The following is a 26948-nucleotide window of genomic DNA, read 5'->3' on the forward strand; positions in this document are numbered from 1 at the left end:
GTATTCCTTAAACTTAGAAGAAGAAGAAGAAGAAGAAGAAGAAGAAGAGGAGGAGGAGGAGGAGGAGGAGGAGGAGGAGGAGGAGGAGGAGGAGGAGGAGGAGGAGGAGGAGGAGGAAGGAGGAAGGAGGAAGGAGGAAGGAGGAGGAGGAGGAGGAGGAGTTTGGATTCATACCCCTCCTTTCTCTCCTGCAGGAGACTCAAAGGGGCTTACAATCTCCTTGCCCTTCCCCCCTCACAACAAACACCCTGTGAGGTAGGTGGGGCTGAGAGAGCTCCAAGAAGCTGTGACTAGCCCAAGGTCACCCAGCTGGCGTGTGTGGGAGTGTACAGGCTAATCTGAATTCCCCAGATAAGCCTCCACAGCTCAGGCGGCAGAGCTGGGAATCAAACCTGGTTCCTCCAGATTAGATACATGAGCTCTTAACCTCCTACGCCACTGCTTAGCAGGAAGAAGAGTCAAAAGCCTGGTCCTAGCTTCCTCGTATTTGGGGCAGTTAAGCATTACATGTTCCATGGATTGCACCACTATAAGTACAGTGGGGGCATTTCCGCTCTTGTGGGTTGGTAAGATACAATTTTTAAAGTTAAGTGTGCTCCAATGTGCTAAATTCCATTCATGTACAGCTCCAAAACTGGCAAATAAACTGCTTTGGTTTGGGAAAAGCAGGGTATAAATCCAAACTGCTCTTCAAACTGTTCTTTTGGCTCTGCATCCTGATTCTAAGCAGCAGATTTTCAGGGACAACCAGATGCCGGTGACTCGCAGGCAACCGCTAGCTTGCTCAGCATCATCTATCCTCCGCTTTGAGTAAAAGCCATTGGCATTTTCATGCTTGAGCTCTCCCACAACCGCTCAAATGCTAACTGCAAAATGCCACAGCCCAAGGAGTTCAAAGTGAAGATGATAGATCTGTCTTCTAACGGTGCTTTCCCAAGATGGCTGAAAAACAAACTGCTAACATAAAATAAACTCCAGTCGGGACTTTAAAGACTTAAACTGCCCGAGAGGCACTAACAGTGAGCTTCTCCTAGAGCAGTGGTGGCTAACCTTTGGCACTCCAGATATTATGGACCACAATACCCATCAGCCCCTTCCAGCATGGCCAATTGGCCATGCTGGAAGGGGCTGATGGGAATTGTAGTCCATAACATCTGGAGTGCCAAAGGTTAGCCACCACGGTCCTAGAGGGGCAAAGTCATTGTTTTTAACTCCGTAGGGTTGCCCTCTAAAGTCAGTTCTCTGCTGTCCAGGGTGACTCAAAGAGGAAAGGCAAGATAGAAAGAGGTTGGGGGGGTGGAGGGGAAGCTACTTGGAATCCATTTGCTTGCAGTTTACACAGGTTCCAGCAAAGGTTGAATTGGCTTCAGCGAGAAAAGGGGAAGGGGGGAAAACACATTAATGTTTAAAGCAGGATCTATGTTGGCAATCCATCTCTAACCCCCAAGTTCAGGTCTGAGAGGATTCTTTAATCTGCCGCACATAAGCAGCTGCCACTCTCGAGCGCTCGCCTCGCCGAAGTCAATTACTCTTGCCTAACAGCCTGGGAAGAGAGCCTTACAAAGGGACTGACAAGCTGGCTGCCTCTTGCTTCCCGTGGCACTTCCTATTCCACATCTGGCTCACCCTGACCTTTACAATCCAACACAATTACAACAAACGGGAACAAACTGGTGCACGAGACAGGGCCCGTGCAGCTGTTTACCACGGCTTTTTTTTCCTATCGTGCAAAAAAGGCAGCTCCAAATATGCATGATGCTCTCCTATAGAGAAGATACAAAAGACCCCGCTTTGCATTGTGCGCTGCGTGACAGGAACAGCAGAAACACAACCAATATGGGCTGCATCTTGTAACATGACATGACCGTTGCTGATTGATTTCAGTTAGGTGGATTGGCTGGTTAATAATCCGAAATATTCAGCTGAGTCTTAGTCAGTGGAGATGGTCTGCTGATAACTGGGAATCAATTTGTATTTTTGAATAAATCGCTTACTGGTGCTGGGGAAAAAGTGACACTCTACAGGGGAGGGAAGGAACTGAGGTAGAAGGAGTTGGTAAAAATAGGTTGGAAAAGAGCTATGAGTTCACTAAAGGTAAAGCACCTTGGTATGGGTGGTATAACTCTGCGATGCCAATCTGATGCTGCATTAGCAGATCTGCTCCTTGTTAGCACTGCTCGTTTGCCTCCAGTTACGTTGCGCTGGTAGATTTGTACATAAAGCTATTTTTAATTAATTTTATTTCATATATAGGCAGCCCTTCCCCTTGCGGGCTCAAGAGGGACTTCCAACCGACAAATGAATACACTTAAAATTAAATATATCAAAACCAACCATCTACTTAAAAACCATAAAATAGATCTAGATGGTGGCTAAAACGTTCATTCATTAATTTACTGGTGGTTCCCTGGCCCCTCTATGATGCGGTTGGTTCTCCTACTTCCTAGGCTTGTGGACTCTTTACTGCCTTGGACCCTGCCCTTCTTGGTGGAAACACTCTCTCTGAAGCTTGCTCCGGGTCCTAAGTGGATTTAAGTGGAGGCTCCCAAGAGGGCCCTTGAAGACTGAGTTTTTCCACCAGGCTTTTGGAGTGTCTGGCCGCTGATGTGCCCCCTCCCCCTCCTGGCTTTTCCGGGGGTCCCTTTAACATCAGTGGGACTCGCCATTAACCCCTTTTTCTTGGGAGGGTTTTAATGGGGGGTTTTATTGCTGGACACCTTTTGTATATTGTTCGCTGTTTTAACGGGGTTTAGTTTTTGCATTTATTGGAGGCTGTTTAATTTTCTTTTATTTGCTCCCTTATTATAGTTTTTGTGTTTATGGAATAATGTTGTACACCGCCCAGAGCCCTATGGGGGTGGAGCGGTTAATAAATCCAAATAATAAATAACTAAATAGGATAAGTTCCTATTATCATATACAGAAAAATAAAAGGGGGTAAGGATGGGAGAGAGGGAGGTGACTGGATGGTAAACCTTTGCTGTCTCAACCGCAGGCCTGGTGGGACATCTTCGCCTTACAAGTCTTGTGGATGGCAGAATGGCAGTGTAAGCCTTCACTGGTCTTTTATGCCAGTGGTCTGCAACCTGTGGCTCTCCAGATGTTCATGGACTACAATTCCCATCAGCCCCTGTCAGCATGGTCCATGAACATCTGGAGAGCCACAGGTTGCAGACCCCTGTTTTATGCAAATGAAACTAAACCCAGTGGGCATCGCCCTTAGAACTTCTCACTGCTAATGGAAGAAAGGAACGCACCCAATATGAAGTCCCTTCTTTCTTATCTTGAATGCCTTATCATGAGCTTCACACTCCCTATAATATTTTGCTCCTCTGCAGGGCATATGTGCTACCACTAAGATGGGGAACAAAGCAGGAGTCCAGAGGCACCTTAAAGACCAACAAAATGTATTCAAGCATCAGTGTGTGCGTCAGAGACCACTTGAGCCAGCATGGTATGGTGGTTTGGACTCTAAACTTGTGAACTGGGTTTGATTCCCCACTCCTCCATATGGAACCTTCTGGGTGACTTTGGGCCAGTCACAGTTTGCTTAGAACTCTCCCTGCCCCACTAGCTCACAAAGTGTCTGCTGTTGGGAAAGGAAGAGAAGGAGTTTGTAAGCCGCCTTGAGACTCCAGATGGTTGAAAAAAGCAAGGTATAAATCCAAATTCCTCCTCTTTTTCTTGATCAGATACTGCATATGAACACAAGTACCCATCCAGAATTATTTATTTAAATATAATTATGCTTCACTTTGCTACTCAATGGGGACCCAATGCAGCTTGCAACACCATTCTCCCCTGCCATTTTATTGTTCAAATGAGAGGCTGGCCACAAGGCATGTAAGTGCATGGTTAAAGCACAGGTACAACCTGATCCAATGCGATATATTTTTATGGCCTGTAATTGTCAACTGCCTTGACCAGGCTAGCAAGAAGAAGAAGTAGAAGTAGAAGTAGAAGTAGAAGTAGGAGGAGGAGGAGGAGGAGGAGGAGGAGGAGGAGGAGGAGGAGGAGGAGGAGGAGGAGGAGGAGGAGGAAAAGGAGGAGGAGGAGGGGGTGGGGAGGAGAGGGGGAGGGGGAGAGTAGTAGTTTGGATTTATACCCTATTTTTCTCTCCTATAAGGAGACTCAAGGTGTCTTACAAGCTCCTTTTCCCTTCCTCTCCCCCCAACAGACACCCAGCAGCAATGTAGGAGTTCAGAAACACATCTGGTTCACCAGATAAGCCTCTGCCACTCAGGTGGGGGAGTGGGGAATCAAACCTAGTTGACCAGATTAGAATCCACCTGCTCTTAACCACGACACCACACTGGCTCTCAGAATGTCAGGGTTGTGATGGGGAGGCAGACAATGGCAAACCAACTCTAAATGTCTCTTGCCTTGAAAACCCTACAAGGTTATAAGTCAGCTGTGACTTGACACTAAAAAAAAAAAGTCAACTACATAAAGTTGCAGGTGAAAACAACAGTGCTACCTATATGGCAAACTTAACTGGGCACTTTACATCATTAGGGAGTGGAAAGCACCTTCGAAAGGAGGAATAAGACATGACAACAGTACACAAAGACCAGGGTGACTTACATTGGGTTAGAATTCACTGGATGAAGGATAACTTGGGGTGCTCTGGTGGGAGTCTCGGGGACAACATCTGAAAGAAAAAAGGTTCCAGTTCAGAAAGGTACCTCTGGTCTTCTATTAGGCACGCCCCTTTCCTTCCATGTCCTACAATTCCTAAAAAAAACCCTGCACCATTCACAGCCAGCAGAGCTGCCTCAAAATCAAGCAAGTATTTCTGCAGGAGGGAGGAAGATGAAGTCTACGGCAAGGTGATAGGCAATGGCCTCCACCAGCCAGGGCAAAAAGCATGTGGACCGCATACTTCCAATACCACTGTGGTCATTTTAGAGAAACATACCTGGAAAGATGAACTGCTGCTTGTACTTGTAGTAATGGGAAGCTGAAAAGCAGAAAACGGACATATTTTTACGTACCATAATATAATATTCAGGGAGCACAAACAATACCAAGGCAATAATGCACAGGGGAGGCAAACATGGCTTGTAACCATACATAGATGCTGAACAGCAGACTGACTCAGGATCAGATTTAGGGCTTTGCATTTGGAGCATTTCATCCTGTGAATGTTATTTGGGGGGGGGGAGGGGAGGAGTTATCCTACAGAAATTTGCCTAAAGGCCTCTTTATATTTGACCCTAATGCCTTGTTACAACCAGCAAAGCTAATGCCCTCCCCATCACAACCCTTCACTACACTTTGGGGTAGCAAATCCATAAGTTAATTATGTTTACTACAGAAATAACATTTTTCCCGGTTTGTCATGAATTTACTGTTAACCAGTTCATTTGAATGACAGTTCTAAGTATGCCTTTAGCACTTGCAGAAACACGCATAGAATCATAGAGTTGGAAGAGAACCCAGGGGCCATCAAAATGAAGTCACTGCAGTAGTCTGTTATACTCAGGAGGAGATGCTCTTGTAGCCAGAGAATTATCTGTTAAGGTCTTGTGTGTAATTTAGATTAGAAAAATGCCATTGAGGGGAAAAGGTTAACATTCTCCCCCTTCCCCTCCCCACAGCCATCATGCGATAAAATTAAAGATGGATTCAGCCAGGTCATCTCCATCTCTTCTCACTGTACCCCAGCGATGCAGGAGAGTTCAACTTCACACGCACACAAACGTTTAAAACATTTAAAAGTCAGGGGTTGAGAATGGGCATTCAGTTAATTCCCAAGCTTAGATGCCTTGCACTGGGGAATAAGGAAGTTTATTATGTAGTATGTCCATTGTGGTGGCTATATTAAATTATGCTCTGTGCTATTCTGGGCACATCTGGTCTGACTAGCAGCCTTTCTTTTCCTGGCGTGCTTTTACGAGAACATCAGCCCACCAAGTGCTTCCTGACAGAGCTTCCTTTCACTTCATTGTTTCCTCCCATTGTCTGTTTCAGTTCCCCAGCACAGATTTCACATGCAAATGTCTTCCAAGTTCACAAGCAGCCAAAAAAGAAAATCACATAGCAGTTCTTGGATCTGTTTTCTGCTCAGTTCATTTGTCCCCTTCCCCTTTCAACAAACGTTGGGCTGTCCTGCCCATCACCACCTCAAAAATGTCCTTCCCCAAACTGGGGAATACTGTGAAACCATAGAATCATAGAGTTGGAAGAGACCCCAAGGGCCATCAAGTCCAACCCCCTGCAATGCAGGAACACACAATCAAAGCACTCCTGACAGATGGCCTCTGTTTAAACACCTCCAAAGAAGGAAACTCCACTACATTCCGAAGTAGTACATTCCACTGTCGAACAGCCCTTACTGTCAGGAAGTTTTTCCTGATGTTTAGGTGGAATCTCTCTTCCTTCCCCTTCCTGGTCCTAGTCTCTGGAGCAGCAGAAAACAAGCTTGCTTCCTCACCAAAATGACATCCTTGACAGTTCAAGTTTGATGTTAAAACTTCCAGATTTTTATAAAGGGTGTAAATAACTAACTCCTAGTTAAGCAGAGAAGTATTCATGCTAATCTCGAAACACAATAATTAGGAGAAAACATCTTCTTCTAACCGCACAACTTCAAGCATTGCAATTAAAAAATTTTTAACAGCTTTGGGCTCTAAAAAAATCATACACTAGTTGCAACCACAAATGCTGCAGGTGGGCAAAAGCAGTAAGCCCAGGGAACAAACGCAGTGTGGGGAAGTCATTTGTTCATAGCCAGTCCTGTCTGAAAATGGATGGCTGTTAGAAGGTTTCAAGGGCACGCAGAGGGCTTCAGTTAGTGCACAATCCCTGCTTTTTTTCTTCTCCAGTTGGTGAGTAATCGCCGCCTTGGTTTCTAGAATCCTTAAAGATAGAGGAAAGTGAGGTATAAAAACCATCTCTTCTTCTTGACTGAGGGTGGGGCCAGAATCCCCCGCTCCCCCCCCCCCCCCCACTTAACCACCATGTCTGTGCACATATATAACATTTGCTAGGCTACAGATGAAGTGGAATACAATGAAATGTACTCATTGCCTTGCCCCTTTTCACATCTAAGGCTCATTCCAAACATGCAGAATAACGCACTTTCAAACTGCTTTCAGTGCTCTTTGAAGCTGCTCGGAAAAGCAAAATCCACTTGCAAACAGTTGTGAAAGAGATTTGAAAACGCATTATTTTGCGTGTGCGGAAAGGGCCTAAGTGTTTTCAGGACTCAAACATGAGGAACAGCCCTTGCAAAAATGAACTGAGCAGAAACCGACATTTCTTGGACCACCCGCCCACAGTAGCACAACAGGCAAACTGAGGTTTGGATCAAGACTGGACTAGACGGAAGGCCAAGAACTTACCAGGTAAATTGAACTGCTTCTGCTGCCGCGTGCACTGCGGGGAGGGATGCAGGGGAGAAGGCGGTGTGGCACTGGGTGGCAAGGGTGGAGCCGGCGAGGAAGGCGTGGACGACGTTGTTGAGGAGGGATTGCTGCTGGAGTCAGGCTGGTAGGGCACTGGAATGTGGTCCTGCGAACGAGGAGGGAAACAGGTACTGGTGAGCACACCGCAAAGGCTCTTGGTCTCCCTGTGTCGAGCACTCCTTGATGCCCATGTGAAAGATCACTGAAACCTCTTCTTGTTCTCTTAAGCAATTCCGCATAGCCACATGCCCAACATTTGGCAGACATTTTAATTCATCCAGTGCGAATAGACCCATCCAGCAGTGGTGGGATCCAAAAATTTTAGTAACAGGTTCCCATGGTGGCGGGATTCAAACTGTGGCGTAGCGCCAATGGGGCTGGGCGGGGCACAACAGGGGGTGTGGCCAGGCATTCTGAGGGTGGGGCATTCCTGGGCGAGGCTGTGGCAAGACACAGCCGCTGCGCCAGTCCTTGGGCGGGAAACGAATGCGCGCAGGCGCAGGCTGCCACGCACGCCGGTGCACCTCCTGCTAGACTGCTTCAAGTTCTGCGCGCTACTGCTGAGAGGAGGGGCGTCACTAAGGCAAAAATCACGTGGCAAAATCACCAATTAGTAACCCCCTCTCGGCACACACAAATAATTAGTAACCTACTCTCGGGAACCTGTGAGAACCTGCTGGATCCCACCTCTGCCATCCAGACATTTTAATTCATCCAGTGCGAATAGACCCGTTATTGACCAGAGCTGTTGCAGAGGCCAGAAAATAATCAAGTTGGAAACTGCACCTCCCTCTCCCACATCTATTTTACTGATGTGTGCATTGATAAAACACAGTCCCAAAAACCTCTTCCTTCTACCTGACCAAAACTGCATGCCCTACTTTATCGTGATGTTTTGCCTATGATTTTATTTGCCTATGTTTTATTTATTAAAACATTTCTATCCTGCAACAATGGCAAAAAGCTTAGAAAGGCGTGACTGGTTGGATCACACATGTGCAACCTGAGGGAGAATGTGAGAGTATCTGTACAACAACAACTACTACTACTTTTCCCCAATAGTTTACCAACACTGGTTTAATGCAGAATCAGAAAAAGTTGCAAATAAACTGAAGGAATAGGAATATATGTGGCTATATGTAGCTGGTATATTTGCAGTCGGCCATCTCAAACAATTCAGGGGTCAGTGTACTATGTAGTAAACCAAACACAATTACACTGTAAGTGTTTCATGGCTCAAATAGCTGATTAGTTTACATAGGAACAAGTGTCCCAAAGTTTACAAAAAATACTGAGTCAAAATATCACTGGTCTAAAGACTCAGGCATCTTATATCATTTCAATAATTCATTTCTTGAAATCATATCAATATCATGGACAATGACATTTGAAATAATGCATATTGTCATGTGTACATAAACACAATTCGTACATGTCAGGAATGGCGCCTATTAACTGAGGCCCCTTCCTGGCTTCAAACGGCTGTGGGTCACGGTGTTAAGAATGACATTCGGGTGAGGGAATGGTATTTCTGCAGTGCTGTTGTCTGATCAAACTCCATGTAGCCAAACCTGTGATGTGTTAATGGAACTCTCTCCTACTGATCTTCCTCTGTAGGCTTACATATGTAGATAACTAGACTGCCCCTAGCAGTTAGCCCCAGGGGAGGCGAGTACTGTGGCTCCACGGGGGCAGGCTGCCAGGTGGCTATATCTCTGTGCTGGCCTTGGGGCACCTAGCTTCAAAACATCTCTTTCACACATTCTCTGGGAAAACAGGAGGGGGGAATCTGGAGGAAATCCAAGGGAAATAAATGTAACTGTGTAAGCCAGGTCCCACAGAACTGGCTTTCTAAAAGCTGGATACTTTCTGCCTGTCAATAAACACTACTGATCAAGAACCCAGAGTTCGTTTATTGACTACAGGTCCAAGACCTACCAGTACACCGATAAGTTCTTGGCACTCAAACAAACAATCGTCAATCAGTCTTAAGCCACTGAGCAAACAGAAATTGATAATGAAACTACTGAGCTAGTTGGCATTCGGAGGCTTGTGGCATACGCTCAGGTCTCCCAAGTCATATGAAGGACAGAGAATCCACTTCTTATCCAGCATACGTCCTGATACTCAATCAAGGACAAAACCTCACTCTGTCATCCTGAACTGGGGGCTGCTACTGGTTCTCAGAGCTGCCACAAGAACGTCATATTCAGAGTCAGACCACTGGTCCACCTAGCTCAGTACTGTGTTCTCCGACTAGCAGCATTTAGGATCTCAAGCAGAGAAAGGAGCAGGGGCCTAATGAGGCAGTCCTGTGCAAACTGTAGCCCTGGGCAAAACCTGAGTTGGATGCCCCCCCCCCCCCCCGGGCAGCCACTCCACCACGACCAATTTGTTTTGCACCAGGACATTGGTGCCTGCAGGGGGTGCATTTTTAGACATATCAGCACCACAATTTCAGCATATCATCAGGAGACTGTCCTTATACTATCCTCCAAGTTTGGTGAGGTTTGGTTTAAGGAGTCCAAAGTTATGGTCTCCCAAAGGGGGTGCCCCATTGTTTCCAATAGGAGCTAATAGGAGATGGGTGCTATAGTTTTGAGGGTCCATAACTTTGGGCCCCCTGAACCAAACTGCACCAAACCTGGGGGGTATAATCAGGGCAGTCTCCTGATGAGGCACTGAAAGTTTTGAGACTGTGCCTTCAGAAATGTGCCCCCCCCCAGCCTGCAACCCCCATGGACAGCAATACAGAAAACTCAATGCAGAACAAAGATTCTTGGGCAAATTTCTGGGATGTTCCTGCAGGGGGGGTGCATTTTTGGATGTATCAGCACCAACATTTCAGGGTATCATCTGGAAACTATCCTTATGGTACCCCCAAAGTTTGGTGTGCAGTTTAATAGGGGGTCTGTGCTGCGGACCCTCAAAAGGGGTGCCCCATCCCACATTCTTTGCTAAGGAGATGGGGGCTACCTTTTGAGGGTCCATAATTTGGACCCCCTGAACCAAACTGCACCAAACTTGGGGGGTGCCATCATCTCTGGATGATACCCTGAAATTTTGGTGCCGATACATCCAAAAATGCACCCCCTGCAGGAACATCCTAGAAATTTGCCCAAGAATCTTTGTACTGCATTGAGTTTTCTGCATTGCTGTCAATGGGGGTTGCAGGGTGGGGGGCACATTTCTGAAGGCACAGTCTCAAAACTTTCAGGGCCTCATCAGGAGACTGCCTTAATGATATCCCCCAAGTTTGGTGCAGTTTGGTTCAGGGGGGCCAAAGTTATGGACCCTCAAAACTGTAGCCCCCATCTCCTATCAGCTCCCATTGGAAACAATGGGGGATGAGGCATCCCCTTTGGGAGTCCATAACTTTGGACTCCCTGAACCAAACCTCACCAAACTTGGAGGGTAGCATAAAAACAGTCTCCTGATGATACACTGAAAATGTGATGCTGCTAGCCTAAAAACTGCGCCCCCTGCAGACCAAAAATGGAAAACCACTAAAATACCCAAAAATGAGCCCAGTATTTTGATGCCCCCCACAAGCTGGTGCCCTGGGAAGCTGCCCACCTTGCCCAATGGGCATTACGCCAGTGGAAAGGAGTTCCCCATTACCTTTTAAAATCAAGACCCCAGGGATTGAGCCTGTACCCTTCCCGTTCCCATATCCCGTTCCAACCCATATCCTGTTCCAAGTTGAAATTGGCAACATGCCAGTTAAACTACATTCAGAATTTATTTCAGACATTCTCCAAGTTAAAGCAAAATTTAAGGAGGAACAGAATGCAACATAGAATAAAAAATCCTAAACAGGGGGTGCAGGGCGGGGCGGGGTGGGGCGGGGCGGATCTGTCCAACCGTACAGCTCTGTTGGCACATTCCTCTTTGAGAAGTTAGCTTCTACCGGGTGAGAGCACAGGCTGACCTAGCAGCACTGTCTATTTTGACTGCAGTGATCTTTATGGTTGCAGCCTTAGGCTGGTCCAGGCCTGATTGCTCAGAACTGGGAACACTGGTTTCAGATCTGGGACTTTCCGCAAGAGAACGGTGTGCTGTGCCACTATAGATGTACTTCAATCATTTCATGCCGGAACCATCAAGGCCACAAACATGCTTAATAAGCTAGAAATTGTTGAGATCTTGCTGAAGCACCTGAGATGAACGACTTCACAGGAAAAATTGGCAGCTGAGTAGCTAAGTTCCGTTTGTGCAGCTGAACCCCCTTTCCCCATGTGCTAGCATTTAATATCGGGAGGAGAGGGGATACAGCACCCTTCTGTTCTCCAGAGGGAAAGTTCAAGTCAGCTCAAGTCTCCCTCCATTGATCCTCCCTCATGGGCCATTTAACTTTGCAGACGGCAAAGGAGGGCACTTCAGGGTAAAATGACAGAAGGGATTTTTGTACCGCACTGCACATGCTTCACGCAGCTCCACGGGGAGCATAATTCTCCAAATGCTCCATGCTGCCACATGCTGCAGCTCCTTGTAACGCAAGCAAACAAAGGGCAGGGGCCATGTGTGAGAATACCTATAGGAATTTGATAGCCACATTATAAAGCCATCATATTTGGCTGAATTTTTTTCCCTTAACCAACTAGCTCAGAGACACACAAACACGAAGAATTACAGTTTCAGATAGGAAAAGTGCCACGCATTCTAGGATTCTGGCATGTTTGACAATCAGGATTATTCATTGCACACTCAGCTTCTCTGAACATATGCATCAAAATCACACATCAGTTGGTTCTTCCTTTACACACACACACACACACAGAGAGAGAGAGAGAGAGAGAGAGAGAGAGAGAGAGAGAGAGAGAGAGAGAGAGAGAGAAGCTACACATTTACAGACATCCTCCTCTTACGCATACACACCCTTTCCTCTTCTACAGTGCCTCAGGAAAGGAGCGTGAGCCACAAATAATGTAGCAATTTCTCTCTTCCTCGGTATCCCAATATAATTTAAATTCCTAAACATAATCTAAATTTTTAATATATATATATTAACAACAATATTTATGCTCTGGAGCCTAAATTTTTAATAACGTGAACCCACATTTAAATACTGTCCAGACAAGATAGTCTTGCACTTGAGTCACTAAACGTCGGCTCTCTCAGTATTTTTAAATGAGTTCTTCTCTCTCTGAAGTTTAGCATATTTTGGAAAACTGGCCACAGAGACAGTTTAGAAATTACAGTGAGAAAGAACAGTCTGTACAAATGCCACACACTGGTGGAATGCAAATATATGCAAATAAGACTCGTATAATATGCACATCAGGGTCCTCTATTTTGAGATACTGAATCTAGCAACTGGTTTCATGGCAACTCTAATGGCTGGCAAAATACAGTCTCTGTCCCCAGAAGGGTAGCAGTTTTAATTCCAGAAAAAAATTACTCTGAGACAAACTTACCCAAGAAGGGACATTAGACTGAAGCTACATATTATACAGAATTCTGTGATCATTTCTCCCATTTTCTAATCCTAAAGGTAGAGTACCTTTGAGTGATTGAACAAACAGCAGACACAGCCTGCTTAACCCTTTATCTTCCATTTGGGTGCTGTGTGGTTTCCGGGCTGTATGGCCATGTTCTAGCAGCATTCTCTCCTGAGGTTTCATCTGCATCTGTGGCTGGCATCTTCGGAGGATCCTCTGAAGATCCTCTGAAGATGCCAGCCACAGATGCAGGCAAAACGTCAGGAGAGAATGCTGCTAGAACACGGCCATACAGCCCAGAAACCACACAGCACCCCAGCGATTCCGGCCGTGAAAGCCTTCGACAATATCTTTATCTTCCAGTTTATTTCAACTCAAAATCAGCCTCCTAAAGATGACTTGTTTCACTCCACAGCTTCCTAGTATCTTCCCTGCTCATTTCAAGTACGTTTGAAAAAGCAGACCAAGGACAGCCATTTTTATCTTGGGGGAAAAAACCAAAGACTAGGAATTTTTTTTAACCTAGTGCAGTCAGCCCTATGTTACTTCAGGTTAAAATAATTGGGGAGGGAGGGGGAGATCACCAAACTTCTCATAGGGTGTTGACTGAGACAAAGACCAGTCCGCATTGTTTTGCAAGAAGCAACATCAGAACCAGCAGCACACACACACACACACCCCTGGCCAAAATGCAGAATATGCGTAACGTGGCAATGTCATTAAAAATGACATTCCTGTATCAAGTGCTCCCCATCCTCTGTAGTAGGTAGGGACACATTCTCTCCCATAACAAAGTCATCATATATGTTTCCAGTAATGGGATTCAAATAATTTAACTACCGGTTCCGGGGGTGGAATTCAAATAATTTAACAACTGGTTGTTTACAAGCACCATTTTAACAACCGGTTCTGCCGAAGTGGTGCGAACCTGCTGAATCCCACCACTGTATGTTTCCCAGCATTCAGTTCTACATTGCTGGTTGTCGATGAGGTGGCAGAGGAAGATAACCTGTAACAACAGGAGCCAACTGCTGACTACAGAATATGGGGCTGCCATTTTAGGAAGCAGCCCGGCATGTCTTGCCATGTTCTGGTTCGGAAACTGAGCAATGCTGATATCCTTGAGTCAAACAGGCTCCTATCTTTGTTCAGCCAAAAACACCTGGTCTGTTTCTTCTCCTAGTGAACCCACTTAGCGGTGGACAACCCCCAACAGGTTTCCATTCCCCCCCCCCTACCAGATTTGCTGAAATATACATCAGCCCCTTTGAGGTTTGAATTGGCAGACATACTTGGAAACCCAAAGAGCCATCTGCAAATTTCTGGTCCAGCAGATGGCTGAACAGACCAGCACGTAAACTGGGAGATGCTATTTCAAAGCAAGAACATTTGCCAGTTTCCCTTCTACCCCCCCCCCCTTCTCAACTTTTCGTTCTGCTGCAATACCCCGTTTCCATGACAGAGTTGATCTCTCTGTCTCACTTACTTCCAATTAAAGTAGAGCTGAATCAAAAAATTATTATAACTTAGGTGGCTGTCCCATCTTTCCTCCAGAGAGTTGAATGATGCGCATGGTTCCCATCACTTTTATTTCCCTCCCCCGGAACTGCACGGCTTGACCAAAATTGCCCTTTGAGCTTCATGGCAGCACGGGGTTCTGAACCCGGATCGTCCCGCTCCTAGGCCAACCACTGTGCTGTGCAGGTTTGTGGAACGTAAGCACTTTGCAGAACCTTTACAGCTTGAAATGCAGGGTGATACAAAAGAGTCCTCAAACCAGTGGTGGGATCCAAAAATTTTAGTAACAGGTTCCCATGGTGGTGGGATTCAAACAGTGGCGTAGCACCAATGGGGCTGGGCGGGGCACGACGGGCATTCCGAGGGCGGGGCATCCTGGGCGGGGCTGTGGCAAGGACGCAGCCGCTGCGCCGGTCCTTGGGCGGGAAATGAATGCATGAAGGCGCAGGGGAGATCGTTGGCCGGTGCACCTCCTGCTAGACTGCTTCAAGTTCTGCGCGCTACTGCTGAGAGGAGGGGCGTAACTAAGGCAAAAATCACGTGGCAAAATCACCAATTAGTAACCCCCTATCGGCACACACAAATAATTAGTAACCTACTCTCGGGAACCTGTGAGAACCTGCTGGATCCCACCTCTGCCTCAAACTCTCAAACACAAAACCCTAATGACAACGGCCCTTCCTGCTGCTGCCTCTGTGGTATTCTTTTCTTTTTTATTTACAACATAGATTGAATCGGTATTTTGGCTTCAGAAGGACAAGGAGCCAAATGTCCTTGGCGTCACCAGCAAAAAACCCCACAAAGGCAGATCAGGAAGCAACAAGCTCGACCCCTAACAGGACAGTCAGGTTCACAGCAGGCAAGCCTGTTTAACTACTTGCCATGCAAAAAAAGAGTTTCACCTGCAAATTTTGCAAATAAGCCCTGTCGTGTCTTCTGCCAGTGACCTGAGGCAGGGACAGCAAGCACTAGCAGAGCTGTTGATCCTGCAATCGCCAGAGTGGGTTTACCAACCTCGAGGTAGTGTCTGGAGATCTCCTGGGAATTCAGCTGATCTCCAGATGACAGAGGTTGGTCTGCAGGCACTCACAGCTGTAAAACCTGATGGTGGATCTCCAGGTCTTCCACTGACTTGTGGTCAGCAGAGAGGTCTCAGGCAGCTAGCTGGGCATACGCTATCTGAGTTGTTGCTCAGGCTTTCTGTCTTTGCCAGTCACGCTCCCACAGTTTAACCTAGCTCATGAAAATAAAATGGAGGACAGGAGAACGACGTAAACCACTTTAAGTCCTGTCATGACCCTAGGCCTAAGAGGATGAGGAATGAGCAGCCTGTCGGCCTCCAGGAAGCCTCTCTTCCCCCCCAAACCCAAGCAAGTTTTTGCACATGCCTAGGTTTCTCACATACCTCAGGATTGGCCTGGGGGAAAATGGAGGGAAAATAGGCTCTAGTCCCCACCAAGGAGGGAGAACTCTTCTGCAGAGCATATTAGGACAATAAAAGGGTGTGTTTTCCCTGAAACTGTGAAGCAGCAAGGCTACATTTAAAGGGAGTCGATGCCTCACCAATGGGGGGCTGGGGGTAAGCCTGGCCTATTGAAGTCATATAGTAAAACTAAACAGGAACCAAATGAGGCAGTCACATCAGCTAGCATTATCGTTTGCCATCAGGCTTTTTCCTTTGTGAGTTACATGCTACATAGTTATAATATACATGCTTTCATTCTGCCTCATTTTTGTTCCTTTTCTCCTATTGACTTACTTGCTAGAATATTTGCTTAAAAAGCCCATTCTGGTTCACACTGCCCAGGTCTTCATGCCTCAAATTTGGACATATATTAGGGCATGCCCTAATGAAAGAGGACGCTCTGGGCCCTCCCAGAGGTGGAACCCAGTGAACCCTTGACTGCTCCAAGCCAGAAGTGGGCAGAAGGAAAGGAGGACGTGTGTGGGGAATAGGGATGCCAGCTCTTAGGAGGAACCTGGATCCCTTAGAACATAGGTGTCAAACTCGCAGCCCTCCAGATGTTATGGACTACAGTTCCCATCATCCCCTGCCAGCATGATGCTTGAAGGGGATGATGGGAACTGTAGTCCATAACATTTGGAGGGGCACGAGTTTGACACCTGTGCCTTAGAATTACAGCTCAGTTCCAGACTACAGAGATTGGTTCCCCTGGAGAAAATGGATCCTTTGGAGGGTGAACTCTGTGGCATTGTATCCAACTGAGATCTCTGTCCTCCCCGAGCCCCACTCCCAAATCTTCATGAGTTACCCCCACCAGTGGCTTTAGAAGGGACATACCCAGTGGTGGGATTCAGCCGGTTCGCACCACTTTGGCAGAACCGGTTGTTAAAATGGTGCTTGTAAACAACCAGTTGTTAAATTATTTGAATCTCACCACCGGAACCGGTTGTTAAATCACTTTAATCCCACCAGTGGATGTACCATCTGTGGTAAATCTGCACAGGGCTGCTCTCATTCTGTACCAGGTCTCCATTAGTGAGAAATGCAGGGTACAACTGAAGTAAAACAAACAAACTGTTTATTGGGGAAATTATTTGGTTTGAATGTTCAAGCCCTATCTGGTTCTTTTCTGACTTATTAGGGTAGCTGATGCTTGAATTTTTGAACCCCAGTTTACGAAAATGCTTTACAAGCTGCTGATGCTTCACAGTAAACTAAGGTGACCAGACTGTCACCTTTGTAAACAGGGACCCGGGCGGGTGGGCGGCTGCCGCACAGTGACAGGGTGGGAAAAGGGAGTTCCCCAGAAGGCAGTGCGCTCCTGCAGCCACGTGCACGGGAGGCTGCCGCACTGCCTTCTGGGGCGCGCCCCGGCAGCGTGGCAGCCTTCCAAAAATCGGGACAGTTCAAAAAACCCGCGGGACGCAGGACAAATTGTTTTAAGGCGGGACTGTCCTGCCAAAAGCGGGATGTCTGGTTGCCATACAGTAAACTCAAGATGTGTCTCGCAGAGAAGCAGCATTGTCCACCCTCCCGTACTCCCCATCTCTCACAAATTAATATGGTGGTTTCTGGCACACACAAAAACATACCCAGATCTCAAGAGCAGCTCATCTGTGCCAGTCTCTTCTTCCCCAAATTGCAGCTTTGCAAATCACATTCCACAGAAAGCAATATCATTAGCTGTGTCAGCAGCAAAGAGACTCAGAGTGTTTTCACACATGGGGTTTAAAAACTGGTCATGCTTCGATCGTTTTGTAATGGGATTACCCACGTTGGCAAGAACGCTGGTTCTCTTTGCTTCTCCTGGGTTTTCAGTCAAACACCCAATTAATATTTGAACAAAAGTGGCAAAGGCAAGCGAGGCCTCGTTTGTGAAAATGCCCTAAAAGTAAATACAGACATAGAACGCCCATCACTGAACATAATGCATTGTGGATTGTATTTACGTGATTTTGGCCAAACGTACCAAAAAAATTATGTTTGAGTAGGATAGACAAACCTCCCTGGGGAAGGAATGTCATGATTTCGGTGCCACAACCAAGAAGGCCATCTCACTCAGATGGCAGGGCACCTGAAGCAAAGCCTGTGATGATAATGACTGGACTTTTTCAGGTCAGGAAAAAGCAGGGGAGGGAGGCTTAAACCTCTTCAGCTCTTCATCCTGATAGTGTGCACCCTCTCTGTCTCTCCCTTATAACATTCTGGGAGCTGTGACATCTAGATTTACCATCTCCCTCTTTGGGAGGGTTTTATTGATAGTTTTAATACTGGACGCCAAGTGGTTTACGTGGAACACTGTAATTTTATGTTTTAATGATGTTATTTATATTAATTATTTGCTGCTATTGTTGTTTATGTAATATTATTTTGCTGTTCACCGCCCAGAGCCCTCAGGGGATGGGGGGTATATGAATGAATGAATGAATGAATGAATGAATGAATGAATGAATGAATGAATGAATGAATTCGCTAAGTTATGGATTGGATTTATTTTAACGCTAAGTTATGGACTGGATGTATTTTAACGTTAAGTTACCGTATGTATGGGACAAGTGAAACAAATTAGGCCTCAGTGTTGATTTTAGGGTAGTTTACATATTACAATTACACTGGGAATTACAATGTTGAGAGTGTGTATAGAATTTGTTGATCCTTGACTGTAATTTGCTGTATAGAATTTGTCAATCCCTGACTGTAATTTGCTGGTCGTGGACTGTAATAAATTGAAATTGAATTGAAAAAAAATTGAATGAATGAATGAATGAATGAATGAATGAATGAATGAATGAATGAATGAATGAATGAATGAATGAATGAATGAATCCTGTGTGTCACAGTTCTGATCTGAAGCAGAGCCCTACAGGCCTGGGAATTCTGAGCAGCAAACTGTCAGCACACAAATGACTGAAAGTTCTTGGAGTCACCATAGGAGGACCTGAGAACTGTACACTATGGATCAACCTTTATGCCCAATCAGATTGCATGGTTTGCAGACTGACAGCAGTTCTTCAGCATCTCGGTCACTGAAGAATGTTCCCTGTCAACTATCATCTGACATCCTTGGAATGGGGAACATTAGGGACTAGAACCTGCAACCTTCTAAGCATAAAGCACGGGCTCTGCCACTGAGACATAACCCTTCCTCTTTGGTGCATGCCCTCTTGTATTTCCTCCCAGACTAAATGGAAACTCCAGAAAAGCATCTTTCCCAAACATCTCACCTTGTTGATTTTGTTGGTTTTGGGGAGGGTCTGGCTGATGTGCAAGTCTGAGTATCTGGGAGGCTTCCGCAATGGGTTGTTAATATCACATGGCACAGATTCTGTCCGGACTAGTCTTGCTGAATCAAAAAAGGGAGAAGAATGGGGAGGGAAAAAGAAAGAAGGAAAAGATCAAGGTTTTTCATATACAGCACATGTATTCAGCACTCAGGTTTAACGGATACAGTTCTGGGTTCTAATTTCCCAAAGCCAAATTTGCACCCAACTCCTTATTTGCCCAACTTCCTCAATGTGAACATAGGAACATTACCACCCTGTCAGGCCATCAAGAAGAAGCAGAGACCCCCCAAGTCCTCAGGCAGGGTTCTTTCCCAACATTACTTCTACAGATCTTTTTAACTGGAGAAACCTGGAATTGAACCTCACCTATATATAATGCTTGTGGTCTACCACTTAACCATTCCCCCTTCTCTCCGAGGCTGTGTAAGACTCAGACAGTCCAGCCATAGTGGAACTCTTATTTCCAAAACCTTTGTTAGCCAATCAAAACAGGCACTTTGGTCAGCCAAACTTGAGGAACAACCTTATCACAGCCTTGAACCAACACCGAAATCTCTTTTATTGGCCTCCAGGGCTGCTTCCACACTGCATTTTGGGCTGCTTTCTTAATTCACAATTTTTTTCCAGAGAAAGGCATACATCCTGGACGTAATGCTTTGGATAATTTTCTTCCAATTTTTTTTTTTTTGCCCTTTTATCGACATGGACCCAATTTCCCTTCACCATTTGGTCATCACACGCTGAGCTGAATCACATCCATTTGTAATATTTTGCAGTCTGTTATGACCTTAACGCTCCGGAAATAAGTTGGTGCCATCAAAATCGCTGGCTGCCCTTTCCAGATGGAGAATTAATACACTGAACAGTCGGGTCATGATGCAAGGCTTTTGGATTGCTCCAGTCTTCATTCTGACAACTGACCATTGGTGCAATTCATCTGTTCTATGGCTTTTTGATCTGGTACCGATTTATTTATATCCTGGAACTATCTCCTCCCTTTCCACCACTTACGTCTTCAGAGCGGCTTACAAATAAGTTTGTATATTGTATTTTATATGGGGTTTTATCCTGTTGTGTAGGTCGTCCTAGACCCATGGTGGCGAACCTTTGGCACTCCAGATGTTATGGACTACAATTGGCCATGCTGGCAGGGGCTGATGGGAATTGTAGTCCATAACATCTGGAGTGCCAAAGGTTCGCCACCACTGTCCTAGGCCTTTGGGGAACAGCAGGTTATAAATTTAAATTTTAGTTCGTTAGTTCGTTAGTTTGTTCGTTCGTTCAGCCAAGGATAGATAACAAGATTTGATATCCTCCACTGATGATGTCAGTTACACTTCTGAACATCCCGGCCAGGGCAGAGGCACATCAAGCGATATTTGGGGGGGGGGGGGGGGCAGGAGGGGGGAATGGGACTCTGCTGCTCCTGCTATATAGCTTGTTCTAGCAGTCAGCAGATCTGATGGCATTTAGAATCATAGAATCATAGAGCTGGAAGAGACCCCAACGGCCATCAAGTTCAACCCCCCACAATGAAGGAACACACCATTAAAGCACTCCTGACAGCATGCCATTGTCAGGAGGCCTATATTTAGGGTTTGCTTTTGCTGCCTTACGTTTCACTGTGGGGAGAGGGTTAAAGGGTTTATGCTGTTTTTAACTGTCTTTTCTAGCTTCTCTGGGAAGTCTACAAATCGCAGGTGTCTTCAAGGTCACGGCCTGCGCTTCTCCCTCGCTATTTACATGCATTCTCTGTGGAGCTCTCGTTCCCAGGCGGGGAAGGGCTGGCCTGGGTGCTTTTAAGTGCTGTGTGAATTGGAGTTCGTCATTCTCAGCTTTGCTGTTTGCAGACCCATCTTAAAATAAAACTACTGTTTTTACAACACAAGTTTGTCTTTTACTGGGGGTTCTGACAGCCATTGAGCCTCTCTCTAAAAATCTCCAAAGAAGGAGACTCCACCACACTCCCAGGTAGTGCATTCCACTGTTGAACAGCCCTTGCTGTCAGGAAGTTTTTCCTGATGTTTAGGTGGAATCTCTTTTCCTTTAACTTTAAAATCCCAATAGGTGGGGAACAATAGATGTGCTCTACCCTGCCCAGGTTGATGTCAGTGGGAGCTCAGATCCACGTCAGAACTTAGTTGTTTGTCTCACGATTATTTTTCTGCCAGCATTCAAAAAAATGCCTATAACTGACATCCCCAGAATAGATGAGTCAAAAGGTCATGAGCAGCTGTTTTCGATGCAAAGAAAGGGTTTTATGGTTCCAAAACAGTCTCCAAAAGCCTCCCGAAATCCATACTTTGATGCTTACCACTGTCCTCCTCAGTAGTCATTTTTTAAAAATGCTGATGACTTTTTTTTAAATTAAAAGAGACACAAGAGATTTCCTCTTCATGCCAGCTTCATGATCCAGTCAATCAGATGTTCTGTGATATCTGATGGTTAATCAGATTTAGTTAAATGTCAACACCAAAAAGACAAACCGGAGCGACAATAATTGTATCTGTCCTTGCTCTGAAAACATTTGGCAGCATTTCTCAAATTATGGTCAAAATTGGGGGGAGGAGAGCATTGCTTGCTGTAGGAAGCAATTTGTGTGTGTGTGAAATGAGCATCCCTCACTTCCAATTCCGCCCTAGTCCTTGGACACAGCATCGGTATCCTCTGGAGACCTGTCTTTCTTGAAAACATGACAAGTACAGTCAAAACAGACTTTATCTTGCCTCAGGTCTTGAGTCCGGGATCTTGCAGTGAATAAAAGGGCTGAGATCCCAAGACTCCCTAGCCAGGAAACAGCAAAGAATATATCCTAACCCTCCAAAAGCATCACTGTTTTGCCCACTTCACAGATTTTGGCTGTACAAACCACCCACTCCCAGAGCCTGCAGAATCATATGCACAGCTCTTATCTATTTAACATATATGACGCCTTGGTTAAGGAGCTCCATTATGTTTCCCCTTCCAGCACGAGTAATTCTTGTAGCTAGGTCGTAACGAAACCACCACCAGAAAAACAACAATACAACAATATCTGCCAAAGCAAGAGGTTTTACACGGCAAATGATTTCACCCTAGCTTCAAAGTAACGTTTAGTGACAAGCATCTTGAATGCAATCCACAAAATACATGACAAATTAATTTAGTTACTGAATCATGGCTCACCAGAGCAAAGATAACCACAGTTTGAGTAATTGTTTTAATTCTTATTGGTTGAAAGGAATTCTATGTTTTTGCCTTGTCTTCTCCCATGGATTAAGGCAGACCTGGGCATTATACGGCCCGCGGGCCACATCCAGCCCGCTGGATGACCCTGACTGGCCCCCCTGCCTTTTGGCCCGGCCCTCCACAATATTTTCTGTTTCTTATGCGGCCCCATGGAAAAAAAATTGCCCACCCCTGGATTAAGGAGTTGCTCTTCTTCCATGAAATATTGCTCATTATTGTTTTACAGGGTTCATACTGCTGTTTGAAATAATCTGTTTGCTGTTGGGTTGTAGTCACGTTCTTGGAGATCTGGTGGACAACATCAAAACAAGAAAAACGAACCCTGCTTTCTTCTCCAGATAAAAACAACTCAGTGACTTCTTAAAGTGACTTCTTGTTGGTGTTTGACTCAGATTAGAATGTTTTGAATATATACTCGTAATGTCTAGAAATGTTCACTGGATCAAACATCTTTGTTGGCAATGCAATTATACACAAAATTACTAGTCTCAAATATTACTGCTTATCACAGAAATAGTTGGAATTCCTATCAGATTAGATTCAAGGACTGGTTTATTAAATTGGGTAAGAAAAAATACACTTTCTGGAACCATTAAATTAGTTACTGAGAGCTTGTTAATTGCTTCTAAGATAGCATGTGTAAGATATTGGATCCCTGTGATCAAAGACGGATTTATGAAAGCCCTAGAGAGAGACAGAATTCACAGGAGCTCCATTTCTCTGTTTTAAGTATCGGCAAAATTGACTCCATTTTCTTCTTATCAGAATAATAACTGAAATTATATTATAATTATATTATAAGGTTTTAAAAAACGTAAAATGCGTCTAAATTATCCATAGATCATACATACCTCACAAAAATTGCTTTACTATTACATATGCAGTTGGTCAAAGAATGTGATACAACAAAAACCAAAATACAGGTTTCTGATAAGTGCCTTCCTCAGTAGTGGAATAAAACAACTTTTGATGAATATAAAGGTAAATTGCCACATACAAATTGATATCTCATGTATCAGAAAGTCTCTTCATCTTTAGTATACAAGTAGACGTAATTGAGTTAGAAATGAGGAGAAATCTTACATGTACATTAATGATGTGGCCTCTGCGAATTCCGATCCACAGGATCATGACATGGAGACAGGCAGTGGTAAACCACCTCTGAGGTCCCTTCCGCACATGCAGAACAATGCACTTTCAACCCACTTTCACAACTGTTTGAAAGTGGATTTTTCTACTCGGCACAATAAAATCCAGCTACAAAGTGGATTGAAAGTGCATTATTATGTATGTGCGGATGGGGTCCTGAATGTCTCTTGCCTTAAAAATATTACAGGGTCATCATAAGTCAACTTTAATCTGATGGCAAAAAGGCACATAACCCAAACAAAAAAAGAGTAGGATAATGTTTATAGGAGCATCCAACAGAATTCAAGGGTAACTGGAAAAATTCAGCAATTCAATTGCCATCAGAGACAGACTCTTCTCCCGCCCTTGAGTTGGCTGGTGACAGGTAGATCTGTTGTAACTGTAATTTGCTGCAATTACTATTTTCTCCTATTGTCAGCTGCTGTAGGTTGGAGAAATGCTGGTTGAAGGTACCCAAATAAATAAAGCTGCCCGCAGGCAAATGCCAGCCACTGCTTAGGTCACCTGCGCTTCTTAATACATTTTTAATCTTGCTGCTGAAGATGTCTCATTATATGCAATAAGCAACTAATTAAAAGCATTTAATGACAAAAGTATTCCCAGCGCAGGCTGTATTTAGCAAGCAAAAAGCAGAGAGCTAAGTGAAAATTCATATTTTTGGAGACTGAATTTGCAAGCCTTTCCCCCTCCAGGTAATTAAAAAAAAACAACCTCCCATCATTTCACACAGGGAACACTTAATGAAAAAGTCATTCTCAGTCTGAAAAAAATTCTTCTGGGACCAGAGAATCTTCACATCACCTAAAGGGAACGAAGCACAGATCTTGGCAACAGCTCTGTACATCAAAATAGCCAGACTGCCCCTCTGTGTAAGCAAGAGGAGACACATCGTGGACTCACAACACTTAAGGTTATTTGCCAAGTGACTGGGGGGGGGGGGGACCCAGCCTGTGGGAGTGCTCATAAGACCACAAAGATGAACTTCAGGTTATCTGCCAAGTGATGACGAAAAGACCCCCAGTCTTGCTTTCTCCTCTCCTTTTAACAGACATTTTATCTGCAGAAACCAGTGAGTGAAGTTTTTCGCGACACAGAACCAATTTTGTTCACCTACAGATATGACTGATCTCAACACAGCCATCGATGTTACAGATACGTTCAGACTAGACTACTGCAATTAACTCTACATAGAAGTGGTTGTTGACTGTTGCTCCATAACATAGGGCACAGCAGTGGTGGGATCCAAAAATTTTAGTAACAGGTTCCCATGGTGGTGGGATTCAAACTGTGGCGTAGCGCCAATGGGGCTGGGCAGGGCACAGTGGGGGCATGGCCAGGCATTCCGGGGGCGGGGCATTCCTGGGCGGGGCTGTGGCAAGGACGCAGCCGCTGCGCCGGTCCTTGGGCGGGAAACGAATGCACGCAGGCGCAGGCTGCCACGCACGCCGGTGCACCTCCTGCTAGACTGCTTCAAGTTCTGCGTGCTACTACTGAGAGGAGGGGCGTAACTAAGGCAAAAATCACGTGGCAAAATCACCAATTAGTAACCCCCTCTCAGCACACACAAATAATTAGTAACCTACTCTCGGGAACCTGTGAGAACCTGCTGGATCCCACCTCTGGGGCACAGGTTGAATGTGTAGAATGCCCCAGTTAGATCCCCAGTATTATCAGTAAAAGACTGTGATCACAGTTGCTTGGGAAGACCTTTCTCAGTCTAAGACAGTGGTTCTCAACCTTCCTAATGCCGCGACCCTGTAATACTGTTCCTCATGTTGTGGTGACCCCCAACCACAAAATTGGTATATATAAAATATTAAAAGACCGTTTTCCGATGGTCTTAGGTGACCCCTGTGGAAGGGTCATTTGACCCCCAAAGGGGTCGCGACCCACAGATTGAGAACTGCTGGTATAAGACCTTGGAAAGCCACTAAAATGGATTAAACAATGATCTGAGTTGATACAAGGCAGCTTAAGAATTTCATATGCTTTTCTATTTTCCATATGCCTTTGTTCATATTGGACAGAACAATGGAAGCAGGGGCAGGTCTGACTTAAACGGGGCCATATGTGTGACTGTTAAGCGCTGCCAAGTTGCTTCCAACTCACGGAGACCCTATGAATCAATGTCCTTCAAAACAACCTATCATTATCAGCCCTGCTCAGGTCTTGCAAACAGAGAGCAGTGGCTTCCTTGATTGAGTCAATTCATCTCATGCTGGGTTTTCCTCTTTTCTTGCTGCCACCAACTTTTCCTAGCATTATTGTCTTTTCCAGTGACTCTGGTCTTCTCATAACGTGCCCAAAGTATGATAGCCTCAGTTTAATCATTTTTGCTTCCAGGGACAACTAAGGCTCACTTTGATCTAGAACAGTGGTGATGAACCTTTGGCACTCCAGATGTTATAGACTACAATTCCCATCAACCCCTGCCAGCATGACCAATTGGCCATGCTGGCAGGGGCTGATGGAAATTGTAGTCCATAACATCTGGAGTGCCAAAGGTTCGCCACCACTGATCTAGAACCTACTTATTTGCCCTTTTGACAGGCCACGATATCTTTAAAACTGTCTTCCAATACCCCATTTCAATGTACTTTTCCAAATGAACTGGAACGTGAAAATGTTGATGAAAGCTGATAATGACAGAAAGGGCTGGGAACATGATCCCATGCGGCTATTAGCCCCCATATATACACAGAAGCTATGAAAGGCCGTCCTCCTCCTTCACTCCAGGTTGCAATGCCAGTGGGAAGACTTCAGAAATGCAGGAGCTGCTCTTACCTCCACGGTGGATGATCAGAAGGTGACACGGTGGGGCCTCTTTGGTACATTTGTTGTGGCACTTTAGCCTAACAAAGTGAGACAAAAAAGGGGTATTCATCACAGGTAGCAAGACAGAAATGCATTCCACTTGTGGGCTAGCGAAAGGAAACTTGGGATCTGTTTATCTAATATGACGTGTCAATGAGCCATTTAATGTTTGGGCTTTTTCACACATTATGCACAGGACCAATTTGGGCTTCCTCACCCTGGATGAGACATAATACAACCATACATAAATCACACGTTCTTCTCCATTCCTGCCTGTGCAGTGCCCTATTGGGATCCAAGCAAGATTCATGTCCAGTAGCACCTTAAAGGCTGACAAAATGTCCAGGGTATAAGCTTCTGAGAGACAGATACTGGAAATCTTATTGGTCTTTAAGGTGCTACCAGGCTAGAATTGTGCTGTTTTAACTGGAGACCAACATGGCTACACATCTGAAAGCAATTAGAAGCAAGCACACAGAGAAAGAGCATCAGTATTCCTCCTGGCATCATTTGCCCAGCTGGTGGGGAAACCCACCTCTTTCCCAAATGATCCACGATAGGACAGTGGTGGCGAACCTTTGGCACTACAGATGTTATGGACTACAATTCCCATCAGCCCCTGCCAGCATGGCCAATTGGT

At 45.3% G+C, this 26948-nt stretch overlaps 1 protein-coding gene across 2 annotated transcripts in view; it reads right to left on the reverse strand.

The window, feature by feature from the left end:
- KSR2 (kinase suppressor of ras 2) overlaps nucleotides 1–26948 on the reverse strand; it is a 257007-nt gene that overhangs the window by 75052 nt on the left and 155007 nt on the right. For both annotated transcript variants that reach the window (XM_048515057.1, XM_048515058.1), the window contains exons 8-12: nucleotides 26279–26346; nucleotides 19058–19176; nucleotides 7347–7515; nucleotides 4919–4960; nucleotides 4585–4651 (exon numbers count right to left, since the gene is read on the reverse strand). In XM_048515057.1, coding sequence (XP_048371014.1) covers nucleotides 4585–4651; nucleotides 4919–4960; nucleotides 7347–7515; nucleotides 19058–19176; nucleotides 26279–26346 — 465 coding nt within the window. The remainder of the gene's footprint in view (nucleotides 1–4584; nucleotides 4652–4918; nucleotides 4961–7346; nucleotides 7516–19057; nucleotides 19177–26278; nucleotides 26347–26948) is intronic.

The sequence above is a fragment of the Sphaerodactylus townsendi genome, linkage group LG13, assembly GCF_021028975.2.
Source record: "Sphaerodactylus townsendi isolate TG3544 linkage group LG13, MPM_Stown_v2.3, whole genome shotgun sequence".
NCBI lineage: Eukaryota > Metazoa > Chordata > Lepidosauria > Squamata > Sphaerodactylidae > Sphaerodactylus > Sphaerodactylus townsendi.